The sequence below is a fragment of the Panthera pardus genome, unplaced genomic scaffold, assembly GCF_024362965.1.
Source record: "Panthera pardus isolate Hobbes unplaced genomic scaffold, ASM2436296v1 HiC_scaffold_27, whole genome shotgun sequence".
Lineage (NCBI taxonomy): Eukaryota > Metazoa > Chordata > Mammalia > Carnivora > Felidae > Panthera > Panthera pardus.
In genome coordinates, this window is record NW_026526843.1 from 50,065,709 (window position 1) to 50,088,470 (window position 22,762).

The following is a 22,762-nucleotide window of genomic DNA, read 5'->3' on the forward strand; positions in this document are numbered from 1 at the left end:
GATTTGGGATACTAGCCCTTTGTCCGATATGTCATTTGCAAATATCTTTTCCCATTCCGTTGGTTGCTTTTAAAATTGTTGATTGTTTCCTTTGCAGTGCAGAAGCTTTTTATCTTCATGAGGTCCCAATAGTTCATTTGTGCTTTTAATTCCCTTGCCTTTGGGGATGTGTCAAGTAAGAAATTGCTACAGCTGAGGTCACAGAGGTTGTTTCCTGCTTTCTCCTATAGGGTTTGGATGGTTTCCTGTCTCACATTCAGGTCCTTTTTCCATTTTGAGTTTATTTTTGTGAATGGTGAGATAGTGGTCTAGTTTCATCATTCTGCATGTTACTGTCCAGTTCTCCCAGCATCATTTTGTTAAACAGACTGTCTTTTTTCCATTGGATATTCATTCCTGCTTTTTCAAAGATTAGTTGCCCATACATGTGTGGGTCTAATTCTGGGGTTTCTATTCTATTCCATTGGTCTATGTGTCTGTTTTTGTGCCAATACCATGCTATCTTGATGATTACAGCTTTGGAGTAGAGGCTAAAGTCTGGGATTGTGATGCCTCCTACTTTGGTCTTCTTCTTCAATATTACTTTGGCTATTGGGGCCTTTTGTGGTTCCATACGAATTTTAGGATTGCTTGTTCTAGTTTGAGAAGAATGCTGGTGTAATTTTGATTGGGATTGCATTGAATGTGTAGATACCTTTGGGTAGTATTGACATTTTGGCAATATTTATTCTTCCTATCCATGAGCACGGAATGTTTTTCCATTTCTTTATATCTTCTTCAATTTCCTTCATAAGCTTTCTATAGTTTTCAGCATACGCATCTTTTACATCTTTCGTTGGGTTTATTCCTAGGTATTTTATGATTCTTGGTGCAATCGTGAATGAGATCAGTTTCTTTGTCTTTCTGTTGCTTCATTATTAGTATATAAGATTGCAACTGATTTGTGTACATTGATTTTGTATCCTGCAACTTTGCTGAATTCATGTGTCAGTTCTAGCAGACTTTTGGCGGAGTCTATCAGATTTTCCATGTATAGTCTCAACTCATCTCAAAAAGTGAAAGCTTGACTTCATCTTTGCCAATTTTGATGCATTTGATTTCCTTTTCTTGTCTGATTGCTGATGCTAGAACTTCCAACACGATGTTAAACAACAGTGGCGAGAGTGGACATCCCTGTCGTGTTCCTGATCTCAGGGAAAAAGCTCTCAGTTTTTCCCCATTGAGAATGATATTAGCTGTGGGCTTTTCATAAATGACTTTGATGATGTTTCAGTATGTTCCTTCTATCCCGACTTTCTTGAGGGTTTTTATTAAGAAATGATGCTGAGTTTTGTCAAATGCTTTTTCTGCATCAATTGACAGGATCCTATGGTTCTTATTTTTACTTTTATTAATGTGATGTATCACATTGATTGATTTCTGAATGTTGAAACAGCCCTGCATCCCAGGAATGAATCCCACTTGATCATTTTGTATAATTCTTTTTATATGCTGTTGAATTCGATTTGCTAGTATCTTATTGAGAATTTTTGCATCTATATTATTAAGGATATTGGCCTGTAGTTCTCTGTTTTTTCTGGGTCTCTCCCTGGTTTGGGAATCAAAAGAATGCTGGCTTCATAGAATGTGTATGGATGTTTTACTTCCCTTTCTAATTTTTTGAACAGCTTGAGAAGGATAGGTGGTATCTCTGCTTTAAATGTCTGGTAGAATTCCTCAGGGAAGCCATCTGGTCCTGGACTCTTATTTGTTGGGAGATTTTTGATAACTGATTCAATTTCCTCACTGCTTATGGGACTGCTCAAGTTTTCTATTTCTTACTGTTTGAGTTTTGGAAGTGTGGGGTGCTTAGAAATTTGTCCATTTATTCCAGGTAGTCCAGTTTGTTGGCAGATAATTTTTCACACTATTCCCTGAGAATTGCTTGTATCTCTGAAGGACTGGTTGTAATAATTCCATTTTCATTCATGATTTTATATAGTTGGGTCGTCTCCCTTTTCTTCTTGAGAAGGCTGGCTAGAGGTTTGTCAATTTTGTTTATTTTTTCAAAAAAAACAACTCTTGGTTTCATTGATCTGCTCTAAAGTTTTTTTTAGCTCCTATATTGTTTATTTCTGCTCTGACCTTTACTGTTTCTCTTCTTCTGCTGGGTTTTGGGTGTCGTTGCTCTTCTGCTTCTAGTTCCTTTAGGTGTCCTGTTAGATTTTGTATTTGGGATTTTTCTTGTTTCTTGAGATAGGCCTGGATTGCAATGTATTTTCCTCTCAGGACTGCCTTCACTGCATCCCAAAGTGTTTGGATTGTTGTATTTTCTTTTTTTTTCAATATATGAAGTTTACTGTCAAACTGGTTTCCATACAACACCCAGTGCTCGTCCCAATAGGTGCCCTCCTCACTAGCCATCACCCACCCTCCCCACCCTCCCACCCCCCATCAACCCTCAGTTTGTTCTCAGTTTTTAAGAGTCTCTTATGCTTTGGCTCTCTCCCACTCTAACTCTTTTTTTTTTTCCTTCCACTCCCCCATGGTCTTCTGGTAAGTTTCTCAGGATCCACCTAAGAGTGAAAATATATGGTATCTGTCTTTCTCTGTATGGCTTATTTCACTTAGCGTAACACTCTCCAATTCCATCCATGTTGCTACAAAGGGCCATATTTCATTCTTTCTCATTGCCACGTAGTACTCCACTGTGTATATAAACCACAATTTCTTTATCCATTCATCAGTTGATGGACATTTAGGCTCTTTCCATAATTTGGTTATTGTTGACAGTGCTGCTATCAACATTGGGGTACAAGTGCCCCTAAGCATCAGTACTCCTGTATCCCTTGGGTAAATTCCTAGCAGTGCTATTGCTGGGTCATAGGGTAGGTCTATTTTTAATTTTTTGAGGAACCTCCACACTGTTTTCCAGAGTGGCTGCACCAGTTTGCATTCCCACCAACAGTGCAAGAGGGTTCCCATTTCTCCACATCCTCGCCAGCATCTATAGTCTCCTGATTTGTTCATTTTGGCCACTCTGACTGGCGTGAGGTGATATCTGAGTGTGGTTTTGATTTGTATTTCCCTGATGAGGAGCGACGTTGAGCATCTTTTCATGTGCCTGTTGGCCATCCGCATGTCTTCTTTAGAGAAGTGTCTATTCATGTTTTCTGCCCATTTCTTCACTGGGTTATTTGTTTTTCAGGTGTGAAGTTTGGTGAGCTCTTTATAGATTTTGGATACTAGCCCTTTGTCCGATATGTCATTTGCAAATATCTTTTCCCATTCCGTTGGTTGCCTTTCAGTTTTGTTGGTTGTTTCCTTTGCTGTGCAGAAGCTTTTTATCTTCATAAGGTCCAAGTAATTCATTTTTGCTTTTAATTCCCTTGCCTTTGGGGATGTGTTGAGTAAGAGATTGCTACGGCTGAGGTCTGAGAGGTCTTTTCCTGTTTTCTCCTCTAGGGTTTGGTTGGTTTCCTGTCTCACATTCAGGTCCTTTATCCATTTTGAGTTTATTTTTGTGGATGGTATGAGATAGTGGTCTAGTTTCAATATTTTGCATATTGCTGTCCAGATCTCCCAGCACCATTTGACTGTCTTGTTTCCATTGGATGTTCTTTCCTGCTTTGTCAAAAGTAGGAAAAAGTCTTAGTTTTCCATACATTTATGGGTCTAGTTCTGGGGTTTCTATTCTATTCCATTGGTCTATGTGTCTGTTTTTGTGCCAATACCATGCTGTCTTGATGATTACAGCTTTGGAGTAGAGGCTAAAGTCTGGGATTGTGATGCCTCCTGCTTTGGTCTTCTTCTTCAAAATTACTTTGGCTATTCGGGGCCTTTTGTGGTTCCATATGAATTTTAGGATTGCTTGTTCTAGTTTCGAGAAGAATGCTGGTGCAATTTTGATTGGGATTGCATTGAATGTGTAGATAGCTTTGGGTAGTATTGACATTTTGACAATATTTATTCTTCCAATCCATGAACACGAAATGTTTTTCCATTTCTTTATATCTTCTTCAATTTCCTTCATAAGCTTTCTTTAGTTTTCAGCATACACATCTTTTACGACTTTGGTTAGGTTTATTCCTAGGTATTTTATGATCCTTGGTGCAATTGTGAATGAGATCAGTGTCTTTATTTGTCTTTCTGTTGCTTCATTATTAGTGTATAAGAATGCAACTGATTTCTGTACATTGATTTTGTATCCTGCGGCTTTGCTGAATTCATGTGTCAGTTCTAGCGGATTTTTGGTGGAGTCTATCAGGTTTTCCATGTATAATATCAACTCATCAGCAAAAAGTGAGAGCTTGACTTCATCGTTGCCAATTTTGATGCCTTTGATTTCCTTTTGTTGTCTGATTGCTGATGCTAGCACTTCCAACACTATGTTAAACATCAGCGGTGAGAGTGGACATCCCTGTCGTGTTCCTGATCTCAGGGAAAGAGCTCTCAGTTTTTCCCCATTGAGGATGATTTTACCTGTGGGCTTTTCATAAATGGCTTTTATGATGTTTAAGTATGTTCCTTCTATCCCGACTTTCTCAAGGGTTTGTTATAAGAAATGTTGCTGAATTTTGTCAAATGCCTTTTCTGCATCAATTGACAGGAACATATGCTTCTTATCTTTTCTTTTATTAATGTGATGTATCACGTTGACTGATTTGCGAATGATGAACCAGCCCTGCATCCCAGGAATGAATTCCACTCGATCATGGTGATTAATTCTTTTTATATGCTGCTGAATTCTATTTGCTCGTATCTTATTCAGAATTTTTGCATCCATATTCATCAGGGATATTGGCCTGTAGTTCTCTTTTTTTACTGGGTCTCTGTCTGGTTTAGGAATCAAAGTAATACTGGCTTCCTAGAATGAGTCTGGAAGTTTTCCTTCCCTTTCTATTTCTTGGAATAGCTTGAGAAGGATAGGTATTATGTCCGCTTTAAACAGTTCTGGTAGAACTCCCCTGGGAAGCCATCTGGTCCTGGACTCTTATTTGTTGGGAGATTTTTGATGACTGATTCAATTTATTCACTGGTTATGGATCTGTTCAAAGTTTCTATTTCCTCCTGACTGAGTTTTGGAAGCGTGTGGGCTTTTAGGAATTTGTCCATTTCTTCCAGGTTGTCCAGTTTGTTGGCATATAATTTTTCATAGTATTCCCTGAGAATTGCTTGTATCTCTGAGGGATTGGTTGTAATAATTCCATTTTCATTCATGATTTTATCTATTTGGGTCATCTCCCTTTTCTTTTTGAGAAGCCTGGTTAGAGGTTTATCAATTTTGTTTATTTTTTCAAAAAAACAACTCTTGGTTTCATTGATCTGCTCTACAGTTTTTTTTGATTGTATATTGTTTATTTCTGCTCTGATCTTCATTATTTCTCTTCTTCTGCTGGGTTTAGGCTGCCTTTGCTGTTCCACTTCTGTTTCCTTTAGGTGTGCTGTTAGATTTTGTATTTGGGATTTTTCTTGTTTCTTGAGATAGGCCTGGATTGCAATGTATTTTCCTCTCAGGACAGCCTTCGCTGCATCCCAAAGCGTTTGGATTGTTGTATTTTCATTTTCATTTGTTTCCATATGTTTTATAATTTCTTCTCTAATTGCCTAGTTGACCCATTCATTCTTTAGTAGGGTGTTCTTTAACCTCCATGCTTTTGGAGGTTTTCCAGACTTTTTCCTGTGGTTGATTTCAAGCTTCATAGCATTGTGGTCTGAAAGTATGCATGGTATGATTTCAATTCTTGTATACTTATGAAGGGCTGTTTTGTGACCCAGTATGTGATCTATCTTGGAGAATGTTCCATGTGCACTCGAGAAGAAAGTATATTCTGTTGCTTTGGGATGCAGAATTCTAAATATATCTGTCAAGTCCATCTGACCCAATGTATCATTCAGGGCCCTTGTTTCTTTATTGACCATGTTTCTAGATGATCTATCCATTTCTGTAAGTGGAGTGTTAAAGTCCCCTGCAATTACCACATTCTTATCAATAAGGTTGCTTATGTTTGTAATTGTTTTATATATTTGGTGGCTCCTGTATTCGGTGCATAGACATTTATAATTGTTAGCTCTTCCTGATGGATAGATCCTGTGATTATTGTATAATGCCCTTCTTCATCTCTTGTTACAGCCTTCAATTTAAAGTCTAATTTGATATAAGTATGGCTACTCCAGCTTTTTTTTGACTTCCAGTGGCATGATAAATAGTTCTCCATCCCCTCACTCTCAATCTGAAGGTGGCCTCAGGTCTAAAATGAGTCTCTTGTAGACAGCAAATAGATGGGTCTTGTTTTTTTATCCATTCTGATACCTATGTCTTTTGGTTGGCGCATTTAGTCCATTTACATTCAGTGTTATTATAGAAAGATATGGGTTTAGAGTCATTGTGATGTCCATAGGTTTCATGATTGTAGTGATGTCTGCGGTACTTTGTCTCACAGGATCCCCCTTAGGATCTCTTGTAGGGCTCGTTTAGTGGTGATGAAAAAAATATGGAACACTTCACGAATTTGTGTGTCATCCTTGTGCAGGGGCCATGCTAATCTTCTCTGTATCATTCCAATTTTAGTATATGTGCTGCCGAAGCGAGCACTGGATTGTTGTATTTTCATTTTCATTTGTAGCCATATATTTTTAAATTTCTTCTCTAATTGCCTGGCTGACTCATTTATTCTTTAGTATGGCGTTCTTTAGCCTCCATGCTTTTGGAGGTTTTCCAGACTTTTTCCTGTGGTTGACTTCACATTTCATAGCATTGTAGTCTGAAAGTGTGCATAGTATGATCTCAATTCTTTTATACCTATTAAGGTCTGTTTTGTGACTCAGTATGTGATCTATCTTGGAGAATGTTCCATGTGCACTCAAGAAGAAAGTATATTCTGTTGCTTTGGGATGCAGAGTTGTAAATATATCTGTCAAGTCCATCTGATCCAATGTATCATTCAGGGCCCTTGTTTCTTTTTTGATTCTCTGTCTAGATTATCTATCCATTGTTGTAAGTGGAGCATTTAAGTGTCCTGCAATACCACATTCTTATCAATAAGGTTGCTTATGTTTATCATTAATTGTTTTATATATTTGGGGGCTCCTGTATTCGGTGCATAGACATTTATAATTGTTAGCTCTTCCTGATGGATATACCCTGTAATTATTATATAATGCCCTTCTTCATCTCTTGTTACAGCTTTTAATTTACAGTCTAGTTTGTCTGACGTAAGTATGGCTACTCCAGCTTTCTTTTGCCTTCCAGTAGCATCATAGACAGTTCTCCATCCCCTCACTTTCAATCTGAAGGTGGCCTCAGGTCTAAAATGAGTCTCTTGTAGACAGCAAATAGATGGGTCGTGTTTTCTTATCCATTCTGATACCCTATGTCTTTTGGTTGGCACATTTAGTCCATTTACATTCAGTGCTATTATAGAAAGATATGGGTTTAGAGTCATTGTGATTTCTGTAGGTTTCATGCTTGTAGTGATGTCTCTGGTACCTTGTGGTCCTTGCAACATTTCACTCACAGAATCCCCCTTAGGATTTGTTGTAGGGCTGGTTTAGTGGTGATGAATTCCTTCACGTTTTGTTTGTTTGGGAAGACCTTTATCTCTCCTGTTCTGAATGACAGACTTGCTGGATAAAGGATTCTCAGCTGCATAATTTTTCTGTTCATCACATTGAAGATTTCCTGCTATTCCTTTCTGTGCTGCCAAATTTCAGTTGATAGGTCTGCTATTATCCTTATATGTGTCTACCTTTGTATGTTAAGGCCCGTTTATCCCTAGCTGCTTTCAGAATTCTCTCTATATCCTTATATTTTGCCAGTTCCACTATGACATGTCATGGAGAAGATTGATTTAAGTTACGTCTGAAGGGAGTCCTCTGTGCCTCTTGGATTTCAATGCCTTTTTCCTTCCCCAGATTGAGGAAGTTCTCTGCACTGATTTGTTCAAGTACACCTTCAGCCCCTTTCTCTCTTCTTCTTCTGGAATTCCTATGATACAGATATTGTTCCATTTGATTCCATGAATTAGTTCTCTAATTCTCCCTTCTTATTCCTCGATTTTTTTCTCTTTTTCTCAGCTTCCTCTTTTTCCATAATTTTATCATCTAATTCACCTATTCTCTCCTCTCCCTCTTCAATCTGAGCTGTGGTTGCCTCCATTTTATTTTGCACCTCATTTGTAGTATTTTTTAGTTCATCATGACTATTCTTTAGTCCCTTGGTCTCTGTAGCAATAGATTCTCTGCTGTCCTCTATGCTTTTTTCAAGCCCAGTATTTAATTTCATGACTATTATTCTAAATTCTTGTTAAGTTATATTGCTTCAATTGGTCTTGATCAACTCGTTAGCTGTCACTATTTACTGGAATTTCTTTTGATGAGAATTATTCCATTTCAGAATTTTCGCTAGTGTTCTGTCCCTTATGTGTTTTAAAAGTTTGTGGTGTGATCTGTACCTGTGAGCACTGCTATATTAAAGGAGGGTCATATGCTGTCCAGGGCCTGGCCCTTTCAGGAGGTGTTTTTTGGAGATTGTTACTTGCTCTCTGTTGTTGTGACTTTGGTTATTTTATTACCCTACTCGTAGTAATATTTTGGACCCTCCATCAGATGTGCTTTGATTTCTTGCTTGGGGTAGCCCTATCTTTTTCTAGCTTTCCCATTTTCTTCCTAGTAGATTCAGTCTCTTTTCCTCCCAGGCTCTGGTATTCAAAGTCCTTTGGCTTCTACACTTCTTTGTTTGAGAAATGCAGGAAGTGGGGATTCCCCCTACTTCTCCAACATATTGGCTTCTGCAACTCAAGGAAGTAGGTCAATGTGGTCAAGCCCCATGTCAGGCTCTGTGCAGACAGCTCAGAGCCTGGAGCCTGCCTCGGATTCTGTGTCTGCCTCTCTCTCTCTCTCTCTCTTTTTTTTTAAGGTTATCATTTCACATAAAGATAGTCCATCATCAAACAAAATGAATTATATAGTGCTCATCTGTTTGTTTTTTTTACAGTTTGACTATATACATACTATGCACAGTTCTAGAGGTTACAGAATGTGTTTCAAACAACTTTGAACTCATATTAAGCAAACAAGACAAGTTGGATTCAAATACTAAGGAAAAGTATTGAACTGTAAACAAGAGGTACTTGGCTGACCTTTCACCATGCTTTGTTTTTATTCTCTGTAGACTAAATTCCTGAGTATTTCCTCCTAGGGATTCAGTAGCAAAACATTTTAAAAAATGGATTTTGAACAGGGATTTGACAAATGATAGTTGTCTTAGAGGACAGGGAAGTTGAGATTTCTAGGCATGGGATGCAGAATGAAATCATACACAGAGACAGGATTACTAGAAAGCAATAAAATGGCACAAGAGAAAATATGTCTCAGCACACTGAAATGAGAACTAGGAGGAGATTAAAGCGGGATGCAAAAAGGTGGAATGCACTTAATAATTTAAGTTGAGACTGAATTTAATAGGGAAAGAGAAAAAACTAGTCAAAATAACTTGAGAATGGGGATTGCTGTGGCCCAAACAGTGAGATAGGAAGAGGATTTCTGGCAACAGTCTTTTGAAAACACTGGCACGAAGAACACAGAAAAGCAGAAATAATCAAAGTACAACAGAGATTTTGCTTTTGATAGGAACAAAAAAGTTGGTGATACTGTAAAAGAAAAATATGAAAGGATTTACCAAAACCCCCACATAGGAAACAAATAGAACTGGATATAATACATAGTTGGCTGCAACTGTAGGAACTATAGGTGCCCTTATGATTATCCCCTTCTAACAAGACAATGGCAGTGACTACAATATTTGTAGTAGTATAACGAATATGATAACTACTACTAATAAAGATAGTGGTATAGCAACAGCTACATATTTACTATGTGCCAAGCCTTTTATTTAATGCTTTAAACACGTCAACTCATGTGATCTTCTTGTTACTATAATTCCCATTTTACAAATGAGGAAACAAAACTTGGGAAGTTACATTAGTAGCTCAAGGTTATAGAACTAAGTTATACAGCTAGGATTAGAACTTTGTAATATCTAACTCAGAAGGCTGTGATCTATAGGTTACCTTCATCAAATGCAGTGGTGGCTAAAAGTATGTATGAAATGATAAAGACAGAGACACAAATATATGACAATATAGATATATAGATAGATAAACTAGTATCTAGACTTAAAAATAAAGGTGATATAAACTTCATTATACATTTCATTACAGTTGTCCCAGATTATTTTGAATAAAAATGGTTATCAGATATATTTATCTAAAGTATCCTTGGTGTAAGAACTAAAAATTTAAAAATTAAAACTAAAAATCATCATCATAAATTAACATAATTTTATTTAAACACATTATTGATATACTTCTCATTATCTTTCTGGAGTTGAATCTACATATTGGACAAATAAAATTTAGAAAAAAATTATGGTAGAGGGCAATCAAACAGTAATAATAGGATGACATGATCGAATTTCAGAATTGGTCTTATTTGTGACATTTCTCATGTTTCCAATTATAAATTTTTTAAATATTGCTATTATCCTACATTAGTTACATATTAGTAGCAAATATGACTAGTCATAATGGTGTATATTTAAATGTAAGGGCCAAGATATAGAAGTTCTTTAGAAAAGCAATTGCCAGTGAGTATAATTTTACATCATATCTTTAAGATTTTTTTTAACAAAAAGGAAAGTACTATGGAGTCATACTTTGTCTTCTTTTGTTATTCTGGTCCTGGGACCACAAAATGAGACACACTGGATTAAATTAAAGAAATACATTCAGGATTTGATTGACAATACCAGACAGGCAGAGATGACCACTGAACAATATTATACAAATAATATTCTGGGTTTCATAGACATACTTTTTTTCCCCCTTCAATGAACACTAACAGGTTTATATGGTTTGTAATAAACTTGGGAAATGTATATGCTTTTGAGTCTTTACTGAAAATTCTCAGAGTTATAGAGAAATGGAATTAATATAGTGTGATTTCAAATATAAGATTTATGGCATAGCTTTCTTACCTGAGGGAAAATGTACTTCTCCTTCTCCACATATATATAATCTCACTTTCAACCATTCTTTCACCCATCTTAACATATTGTGCCACTGTGTCTTATTCATATTATTTGCTTACATGTCTCTTTTCCATGTCTGTAAAAATCCTGTGCTCAAGCTTCACACTTTGACCTCTTCCAGGAAGCTTTCTCTTATCTACATATTCAAAAGGAACTTCTTATGTCATTTAAATTATAGTACAGTATCTTTTTGTGTAGTACTTCTCATATTCATCCTTATTTTATAAACTATGTGGATATATGTCTTTTTTTACCTTCTAGATTTTAAATATATTCAAGCAAGAACTGTCCCACCATCATATTGATATCATCAAAAGGCTCATGGTATGGTTCCTTTGCAAACAATATACACTTAAGTGATTATGAAATGAATGAATGAACATACTATCTCATAAGAGATATGAAAGCTCAAATAACCTAGCAGTATTAAAAAATTAAGTAAGTAAAAAGTAGGTCATTAAAATGCACTATATTGTCAAATATATGCTAATGGAAATTATCTTCCTGCTTTTCTTATATCCATAAACAGAAAAATATGGTTAATAAGTTTATTTAATATTACCACATAAAATATAATACTTAGGCGAGGAATAGTCTCGAAAAAAGCTACAAATCAATTACCTTTGCTTGCACTTTCAACATGTTCCAGTTCTTCAGGAAATTTCAGGATATCCCGGTATTTTTCCTCACAAATTTCAGCAATAAAATGCAAGAGGGTTGTTTTTTGATCTGCTGACTTAGTATCTCTGATCTGGAATAAAATAACAATATTTTGGGTAATATAAATATAGATTTTTTCTTCAACAAGTGAAATAAATGAACTCAATTTATTATAATTAATTTAAAATTTAAAAAAAGTTAGTTGGTAGCTCCCTAATGGGGTCTAGCGACAGTGCTCTAGATTTTAAAATGAACACCATATTTTAAAAGAAACATGACCCAAAAAAGAGAAACTTTAAATTTTAATATATAGATTTTAAAAGTCTAAATTATTATGGCAAAAAATGAACTATTCTCTGAGAAAAGAGCATTAATTCAAGTACTGTTAAGTACAGTCTTAGTTAATGCGTGCTTATGTTGTCAGTATTTGTATTTGCTTTATCACAGAAATGTATTACTGAAAGCTGGATTTATTTGTGAGCTTTTATATTTATTTGTAACCATTACAGATACAAATTAATGGAAAGTAGTAAGTACATTTTTGTTTTCCTTTACTTGGGTAGGACATCAAAAAAGAAAAACTGAAAACTTCTTATGCTGATTTAAAATAGAATCTGAGGGGCGCCTGGGTGGCTCAGTCGGTTAAGCGTCCGACTTCAGCTTAGGTCACGATATCGTGGTCCGTGAGTTCAAGCCCCGTGTGGGGCTCTGGGCTGATGGCTCAGAGCCTGGAGCCTGCTTCCGATCCTGTGTCTCCCTCTATCTCTGCCCCTCCCCCATTCATGCTCTGTCTCTCTCTGTCTCAAAAATAAATAAAACGTTAAAAAAATTTTAATAAAATAGAATCTGAGCACATAATTGTAATGACTTTTGTCCTGTTTACATATGGTATTTCTTTTTCAGAGACAACTTTAGAAAAGAGATGCTACAGTTAGAATGATAAAAATCTTTAAAATATAGGTTAAAATATCTATGATGAAAATCTAAGCTTTGTCTTTACTATAACACTCATACTAGACCAAGCTGCAAAAGAAATCAAGGATTTACCTACAAACAAAGGATAAATATAGAATAAAGTATAAAGTTTTCTCATTTTTATTGGATGTTTTTAATTCTATAATCCTTAGATGATGGGTTTTCCTACTGATAGCCATACTGATACAGGGTTTTTAGCTTTAAGGATAACTCTGTTTAGAATAAATGTATACTCTTCACCAACAGGTTTATGAAAGGCTGTGGAAGATAGGGAATTAACAGAATAATTTAATATTTACTGTTTTAGTGACTGAGGAAAAAATCACATTTAAACAATCAGACCCATACTGAATCTGTTTTGTGCTACAGCTTTTTAACAATTATTTATGTCGCTGTGATATGAAGAACTTAAAAGAAATACTAGTCTCAAGGCTCAAAACAAAGCCACAGGAGGTATTATGTTGACAAGTCAGGTGGTGACAAGGTCATGATGATTTCTTTTAGAATTTCTGGGATTACTTTATCCCACATAGGTGAAATATTTAAAATTTTGCATTATCTTGTTGCTCCCCCTAACAATTTCAAGTACTACAAGGCTGAAATGACACAATTTAAGGACAAGCTATAAATAAGAACAAACAGCATCAAAACCTCAAGGGCAACTTGTATTAACCAAGGTGTTTAATCTAAAGGATTCAATGGGAGGCTCATTTTCCTAAAGAGAGGTCTTTACCTGGGATTATGGTGGTATATGTTTACAAAGTGCATCATTTTCAGAGTATGCTGGATATTACAAATTATAAGAAAGTTCACATTTTCTTTTTTTCTTACAAAATACTTGAATTCCTAAATCTTAAAAACATTAGTTGCTTAGGTAAAATAGAAGGTACATCTTTCTGAAGGGAAAGAAATTGACCTATATTTTATAAACTCTGTGGAGACTATACAGATGCACACACACCACCACCACCACCAACAACAACAAAAACCTACCAAATTTGTCAGGAAATCAAATTGTACAAATACATATATTGAAGTATTTTATTTTATTATTTCTTAATATTTATTTAGAAAAATAGAGCATGAGCGGGGGAGGGCCAGAGAGAGACGGAGACACAGAATCTATAGCTGGCTCCAGCCTCCAAGCTGTCATCACAGAGCTTGACACGGGGCTCAGACCCAGAAACTGCAAGATCATGACCTGAGCCAAAGTCAGATGCCCAACTGAGCCACCCAGGTGCCCCTATATTTAAGTATTTTAAATGCCCATGGCCAATACTGGAAAGGAAAACACAAAAATAGAAAAATAGCATTGTGCTCATATGTCAATTTTATGGGTGATTTAAAAACCAGCTTTTGGCATGTATATTTATGAAAGCTTAATTTTCAGAAACAGCTTTTAATTAATAAATATTTATTCAGAATCAGGTCCATTAACTTAATTTCTGTTAAGAAATTTAGTAAAATCAATGGTTACATTCCAAAAAGATAAATGAAACATAACATTTTGGTTAAATAAATATCTTGGTATCTTTGTTCAAATCAGAAAGACCTGCAGACAAAGCATGGATATGCTTTAAAAAAAAAAAAAAACCTGTAATATCCCCTTCAAAGCATGGACAAACATGGACAAGTGCTTGTTTTGTCAAACCGAGAAATATCTTAGTTGTTATGGGAAACAAATTGCTAAATCTGTATTGCAATATTTATTTTTTAAATAACTTCACACAGACAGTCTATTTTAAGGTTTCAAACTGGCAGGGAATAATTGTGACAAATATGTATTCTTTGTAATTTTTCTCTATATGTATGACCCTTAGCCCAGCCATTTAAAAATGAATATATACTGTTAAAATAAAGGGGAACACAATTTTTACTTATTAAAGTATGTTTGCTTTTTATTACCATGTCTTCAGCCTCTCTTACTGCATCTGCACCATTCATGCATTAGGCATTGTCTCTCTCTCTCTCAGGACCTATTGTATTGTTCAATGTCAGCACAGAAGGCAACCAAGAACATTCACCTTCATAAGTTCTAATGGTTAATGGCATTTATCCAATAATTTGCTCTTCCAAGTACACTAGTTGGATATATACATCTCTTGGGGTAATATAATCTAATATGAATATGTGTAAAATCGCTTCCAAAATGTTTGAGTTAGTTTATTAAGAAATAAAACTGGTTTCCATTTGATATCTAGTTAACTTTAAATTATGATAATTTTACATTAACATCAAATATTCTAATAATACTTGTCCAGATTGCCCAAATCTCAGTAGTGGCGATACTGTCAACATTTCAAGGTTTGTTTCCACCAGGAGCCAAGTGCCTTTTGGCAACCCTGCCTGTGATTTCCCTGTCTCCCTCTCACCAGCCACAATTAGGCATAAGTACAAGATAGATATATGACTTCTCTTTATAAGTTACAAAATGATGATGGAAAAAATACTCACCCTATAATCTTATGTCTTGTATATATTGCCACATAATAAAAATACAAACAGCGGTTCCAGAAATTGGAAATTGAAAGAGTTAAAAATGCTTTGTAATATTTTAATAAGCTGAGTCATCAGCTAATGATAACAATAAAAGGAAGATAGAGCAATTCACTATAGTCACTGATAAAGTACCATCAGTTAATAAAGTATAGAATGATTTTAATTATAATCATATGACCAATAAATGTTCCTCATAAAGATTAATAACTAAATTTATACTAATTGTATCTACCTAATCTTTAATAGCTTTCTGAAATGGTACATGAATATAAGATACCTATGACAGAATAGCAAATATCTATAGCAAATTTGGATAGTTTCTCTTTTTTCTTATAAAAACGAATGTTATATTATGAAACATAGTGTTTGCATTTGACGTGTTCCAATATATTTCAACCACTATAGGTTAGGCAGATAGCAAGATATCCGAATAACTAATTGCCATGTAAGAGATTTTTTATTTTAAATACTTTCATTCAAGCCTGAAAATCTAGTATTTGCCCTATCTTTGAAATTAGGCAGTTCTGAGCACATAGAAGCCAGCACACAGAGAGCCTGAGACAACATTTTAATCATGTACATTTGCCACACTCAATCTTTTTGTGAAGGACCCCGTCTGTAGGTAATTTTCTCCTCTTCTGAGATTTAAGCCTATTTCTTCTTGCTCTGTCCTCAGTGGGAACTGAAAATAACTGGTCACTGTACTCTGTATAACCACCTCTCACAAAGTGAAAGGTCCCTTCTCAATGTGTTCTGTTCTTTAAACTAAACAATTTTAGTAAATTTAGCCTCTCTACACAGATCTTACTTTTCAGATGTTTTTTTTTTTTTTTGAAAAGATAAGAATCCACTCAAATTCTCATTACAAAGTCTCCCCTCTTCTACTAGAAAAGCCTAAAAACTTCTTTGTTTTGCATACAAGGCTCTTTGAGAGCTGTCCCTTGCCTACCTTTCTAATATGTCCTCTGCTGCTTTTTGAGGCACGCCCATCTCTTTGTTCTGATTACAAATGCATGAACATACCATTTGACGTCATACCATTATGCTTTTCCACATCTTGTTCTCTCTAGAGGCCCTCTCCTTCTCCCTTCTTTTTTCTGTCAGGTGAATACCTACTTGTATTTCACGACTATTCAACTATCAACATCTGTTTGAAGACTTTTCTATCTTAGGAATAATTAATGCATTTTTTTGAGCCATTTTCCTTCACTATAAACATTTTAACACAGTAGTTTTTTTTTCCAATCAATATGAGCTCTTTCAAGGTTAGAGACCCTCCCTGTTTTCTTAATTTTTATCCAAAGTACCTGGGAGAATGCTAAAGCATACTAGGTAGGCAATATACATTTCTGAATGAAGATTTTTCCCCACATAAGTTCTCACTTGTGTGGGTTATAAGAGTAATACTTCTAAATTAAACTCTATTCGTGTGTGTGTGTGTATGTGTGTGTGTGTGTGTGTGTGTGTGTGTATGTGTGAGTGTACACACCCATACATATACAGAAAGGTTGATTACAAAGCCCAGACTTTTCCAGGACATCATATTTGTTGAGAGTTAGGTGGGAGTGAGTGCCAGAATAAAGTTATCTTGTGTCTCTTAGGAATGGAGCACCATATGGTTGTAAGCTAAGCAAGTTAGAAGCAAAGCAAATATAAATGTAGAAGTACATCCAGTGATCCACTGTGGGCTATGGATTGTGCTGAACAATAAAGATCAGAGACAAATGATGCATGGTACCTTTGAAGTCTCAGGGAGCTCAGAATTTTGGGAAAAAACACAAAATTGTACAGAAAAGAGAAGATATAGGAGAGTAACTTGGTGGCAAATATTAAGGACTGCTAAAAGTAAAGTAACTAGGATATATGTAAAAAAGGTGAAGAAAACAAATTCAAGACACATTGTGAAGACAAACAGGATTAAGTCAGTGAAAAAGAATATTTGGAATGAGGGAAAGGGAAAAATCAAGTTTTAAACTCTGGTGATTAAATTAATGAGTGATCATGTTGGTGACAAAGAAAGTGATGACTCTCAAATGGGCTCGCTTTAGGAAGGAGGTGGTAGCTCATCTTTTATACGTAAGTGGTAACTATGTGGAGATAATGTATGAGAAGGTAGAATGGCATTCCACTTTCTCTGCTTCATTTTATCCTATATGATTCAACCTATGCATGCTTCTTGAAAATGAATATGAGCATGCTATTCTCTTCCTTCAACGAATCCAATGGTTCTTTACAACTTATGTAATAAAATTCAAATTTATAATCAGAATAGTTACTGAGCACAGACTTTGGATTCAGACAGAAATGGGTTTGAACCTTGACACTACCATTCACTAGCTGTATGACCTTGGGGAAGTTACTTAGACATTTTATGTCTCAGCTTTTTTATCTATAACATTGGCATTAGATAAGTACGTATGATCAAAGAATTACAGAATTAATCCAGATTAACCATGATCATTATCCAGATTAAAAGTGAGGAGAGCCTACTTTAGCTTTTCATCTTCACAAAGAGTAAGTTATTGCCACAACCTGAAAGGCCCTCAGTGATCCGGCCCCATTACCACAGTGATTGTGTCTGTAGCTATTATCTGTTAGTATCCCCTTCAACCATGCTTGCTTCCTACCTCTTTGAAATCACCACACATGTGTCTTACTCAGAGCCTCTGCTAGTGCTTTCTGAGTGGAAGCTTTCACTTTTACTTTTAGCATGGCTAGCTCCTTCCCTTCTTTTAAGACCTATACTCAAAAGTCACTTTCTCATTCTAAACAAAAATTTGCAATCCACTCTCCCTTACTTCCTCTTACGTCCTCCCACCTTTACTTTTATCCATAGCACTGAGCTCGAATATATTATATTTTCTATTTACTTAGTCTCAAATATACCATATACTCCATTTACTTATTTACTCATTCTTATTGCTCTCCACTAGAATATTATCTACACAAGTACGGGGATTTGTTGATCTGCTCTGTTCACATTTACATACACACCATCTAGAACAATAGCTCACACATAATAGGCACTTAATACATATTTGTTGAATTATGAATGGGTGAAGAGTTCTATCCATTTGCTTCAGTTATTCATGACCTTAGTTCTTCAGGACCTTAGATGTTCTTCTTTCATTAGATGGTAGTATGATCATTTAAGGGTAAAAGGAACCAGAATCTGTTACCCATCTATCAGGTGCCTATGGGTCAGAGACTTTGAGAAGTGCTTTATATGCATTACCTTTGTGTGTGTAGTCAATTTAAATATTTACTGCGACTTAGAAGATAGCAGCAGAGTAGGAGGATGCTAGGCTTGCCTCATCTCATGAATGGAACAAGATAACTATCAAACCATCCTAAATACCCCAGGAATTGACCTGAGGACTGAAAGAACAAACTCCACAACTAAAAGCAGAGAAGAAGTCACATCGAAGGAGGTAGGAGGTGCAGAGACTCAGTTCTCAGGAAAGAAACAGAGCATGGCCACTGCAGTGGGAAGAGAGAGCCATGGTGACAGACAGGATCTGAGACAGACTAACATATAGGGAAATTCACGGGGAAAACAAATCCGCATAGCAATTGGATTGGAAAATGAGAGGCACTGAATTTCATAACTTCTGGCAAAAAGAAGGATTTAAAGCCTGGAATTTTAAATGTCAGCGGGCTTCACTGGGATAGAGATGAGAGGGCACTGAGCTGCTTTCGGGGGGAGGGCAGGGAAACAACCAGTGGGCACAGAGCAGGGAAACAGTGATCTGAAGAGTGCCTGAGGATCAAGGTACAGAGGTGATTTGCTTATCTCAGAGATCCATCCTGGAGAGACCCCTCCAGGAACAAGGAACAGGCAAGTGCCATTTCTCTCCCTTGCCCCACAGCATAAGTACAGAGACCTCTGTGAGGACGAGCACAGCACCAACACTCTCTATGTAACTTGCTTACACCAAGCCTTACCACGCCCCTCACTGCACTCCAGTAGAACTGCCTTTATCTTTTTTTTTAGGAGTTCATTTATTCTTTTTTTTAATATAAAATTTATTGTCAAATTGGTTTCCATACAACACCCAGTGCTCATCCCAACAGGTGCCCTCCTCAATACCCATCACCCACCCTCCCCACCCTCCCAACCCCCATCAACCTTCAGTTTGTTCTCAGTTTTTAAGAGTCTCTTGTGGTTTGGCTCCTTCCTCTCTAACTTTTTTTTTGTTGTTTTTTACTTCCCCTCCCCCATGGTCTTCTGTTAAGTTTCTCGGGATCCACATATGAAAAAACATATGGTATCTGTCTTTCTCTGTATTATTTATTTCGCTTACCATAACAATCTCCAGTTCCATCCACGTGGCTACAAAAGGCCAGATTTCATTCTTTTTCGTTGCCACGTAGTGTTCCAATGCATATATAAACCACAATTTCTTTATCCATTCGTCAGTTGATGGACATTTACACTCTTTCCATAATTTGGCTATTGTTGAAAGTACTGCTATAAATAAGGGGGTACAAGTGCCCCTATGCATCAGCACTCCTCTATCCCTTGGGTAAATTCCTAGCAGTCCTATTGCTGGATCATAGGGTAGATCTATTTTTCATTTTTTGAGGAACCTCCACACTGTTTTCCAGAGCGGCTGCACCAGTTTGCATTCCTACCAACAGTGCAAGACGGTTCCCATTTCTCCACATCCTCGCCAGCATCTGTAGTCTCCTGATTTCCTCATTTTAGCCAATCTGACTGGCGTGAGGTGATATCTGAGTGTGGTTTTGAATTGTATTTCCCTGATGAGGCGCGACGTTGAGCATGTTTTCATGTGCTTCTCGGCCATATGGATGTCTTCTTTAGAGAAGTGTCTATTCATGTTTTCTGCCCATTTCTTCACTGGATTATTTGATTTTTGGGTGTGGAGTTTGGTGAGCTCTTTATAGATTTTGGATACTAGCCCTTTGTCCAATATGTCATTTGCAAATATCTTTTCCCACTCCGTTGGTTGCCTTTTGGTTTTGTTGATTGTTTCGTTTGCAGTGCAGAAGCATTTTATCTTCAGGGGGTCCCAATAGTTCAATTGTGCTTTTAATTCCCTTGCCTTTCGGGATGTGTCAAGTAAGAAATTACTACAGCTGAGGTCACAGAGGTTGTTTCCTGCTTTGTCCTCTAGGGTTTGGATGGTTTCCTGTCTCACATTCAGGTCCTTTTTCCATTTTGAGTTTATTTTTGTGAATGGGGTAAGAAAGTGGTCTAGTTTCATCATTCTCCATGTTACTGTCCAATTCTCCCAGCATCATTTGTTTAAAAGACTGTCTTTTTTCCATTGGCTATTTTTCCTGCTTTATCAAAGATTAGTTGGCCATTCTTTTGTGGGTCTAATTCTGGGGTTTCTATTCTATTCCACTGGTCTATGTGTCTGTTTTTGTGCCAATACCATGCTGTCTTGATGATTACAGCTTTGGAGTAGAGGCTAAAGTCTGGGATTGTGATGCCTCCTGCTTTGGTCTTCTTCTTCAATATTACTTTGGCTATTCGAGGCCTTTTGTGGTTCCATATGAATTTTAGGATGGCTTGTTCTAGTTTCGAGAAGAATGCTGGTGCAATTTTGATTGGGATTGCATTGAATGTGTAGATAGCTTTGGGTAATATTGACATTTTGACAATATTTATTCTTCCAATCCATGAACACGAAATGTTTTTCCATTTCTTTATATCTTCTTCAATTTCCTTCATAAGCTTTCTATAGTTTTCAGCATACACATCTTTTACGACTTTGGTTAGGTTTATCCCTAGGTATTTTATGATCCTTGGTGCAATTGTGAATGAGATCAGTGTCTTTATTTGTCTTTCTGTTGCTTCATTATTAGTGTATAAGAATGCAACTGATTTCTGTACATTGATTTTGTATCCTGCGACCTTGCTGAATTCATGTGTCAGTTCTAGCAGATTTTTGGTGGAGTCTATCAGGTTTTCCATGTATAATATCAACTCATCAGCAAAAAGTGAGAGCTTGACTTCATCGTTGCCAATTTTGATGCCTTTGATTTCCTTTTGTTGTCTGATTGCTGATGCTAGACCTTCCAACACTATGTGAAACAACAGCAGTGAGAGTGGACATCCCTGTCATATTCCAGATGTCAGGGGGAAAGCTCTGTTTTTCGCCATTGAAGATGATATTAGCTGTGGGCTTTTCATAAATGGCTTTAATGATGTCTGTATGTTCCTTCCATCCTGCCTTTCTCGACGTTTTTATTCGGAAAGGATGCTGAATTTTGTCAAATGCATTTTCTGCATCGATTGACAGGATCTTATGGTTCTTATCTTTACATTTATTAATGTGATGTATTACATTGAATGATTTGTGAATGTTGAACCAGCCCTGCAGCCCAGGAATGAATCCCACTTGATCATAGTGAATAATTCTTTTTATATGCTGTTGAACTGGATTTGCTAGTATCTTGCTGCGAATTTTTGCATCCATATTCATCAGGGATATTGGCCTGTAGTTCTCTTTTTTTGCTGGGTCTGTCCCTAGTTTGGGAATCAAAGCAATGCTGGCTTCAGAAGGATAGTTATTATTTATGCTTTAAATGTCTGGTAGAATTCCTCAGGGAAGCAATCTGGTCCTGGATTCTTATTTGTTGGGAGATTTTTGATAACTGATTCAATTTCCTCGCTGGTTATGGGTCTGTTCAAATTTTCAATTTCTTTCTGTTAGAGTTTTGGAAGTGTGGGGTGCTTAAGAATTTGTCCATTTATTCCAGGTTGTCCAGTTGTTTGGCATATAATTTTTCATAGTAGTCCCTGAGAATTGCTTGTATTTCTGATTAATTGGTTGTAATAATTCCATTTTCACTCACGATTTTATCCATTTGGGTCATCTCCCTTTTCTTCTTGAGAAGCCTGGCTAGAGGTTTATCAATTTTGTGTATTTTTTTCAAAAAACCAACTCTTGGTTTCATTGATCTGCTCTAAAGGTTTTTAGATTCTATATTGTTTATTTCTGCTCTGATCTTTATTATTTCTCTTCTTCTGCTGGGTTTTGGGTGTGTTTGCTGTTCTGCTTCTATTTCCTTTAGGTGTGCTGTTAGATTTTGTATTTGGGATTTTTCTTGTTTCTTGAGATAGGCCTGGATTGCAATGTATTTTCCTCTCAGAACTGCCTTCACTGCGTCCCAAAGCGTTTGGATTGTGGTATTTTCATTTTCATTTGTTGCCATATAATTTTAAATTTCTTCTCTAATTTCCTGGTTGACCCATTCATTCTATAGTAGGGTGTTCTTTAACCTCCATGCTTTTGGAGGTTTTCCAGACTTTTTCCTGTGGTTGATTTCACGTTTCATAGCATTGTGGTCTGAAAGTGTTCATGGTATGATCTAAATTCTTTTATACCTATTAAGGGCTGTTTTGTGACTCAGTATGTGATCTATCTTGGAGAATGTTCCATGTGCACTCAAGAAGAAAGTATATTCTGTTGCTTTGGGATGCAGAGTTCTAAATATATCTGTCAAGTCCATCTGATCCAATGCATCATTCAGGGCCCTTGTTTCTTTTTGATCCTGTGTCTAGATGATCTATCCATTGTTGTAAGT

General features: G+C 36.4%; 1 protein-coding gene and 1 non-coding gene across 2 annotated transcripts in view; both read right to left on the reverse strand.

Moving 5' to 3' along the window:
* Window positions 1-22,762, reverse strand: part of DIAPH2 (diaphanous related formin 2) — a 986,776-nt gene that overhangs the window by 438,555 nt on the left and 525,459 nt on the right. The window contains exon 22 of the mRNA XM_053891427.1: window positions 11,690-11,819. Coding sequence (XP_053747402.1) covers window positions 11,690-11,819 — 130 coding nt within the window. The remainder of the gene's footprint in view (window positions 1-11,689; window positions 11,820-22,762) is intronic.
* Window positions 6,468-6,574, reverse strand: LOC128774049 (U6 spliceosomal RNA). Its single transcript, XR_008418513.1, has one exon. It is a non-coding gene; the product is annotated as a U6 spliceosomal RNA (small nuclear RNA).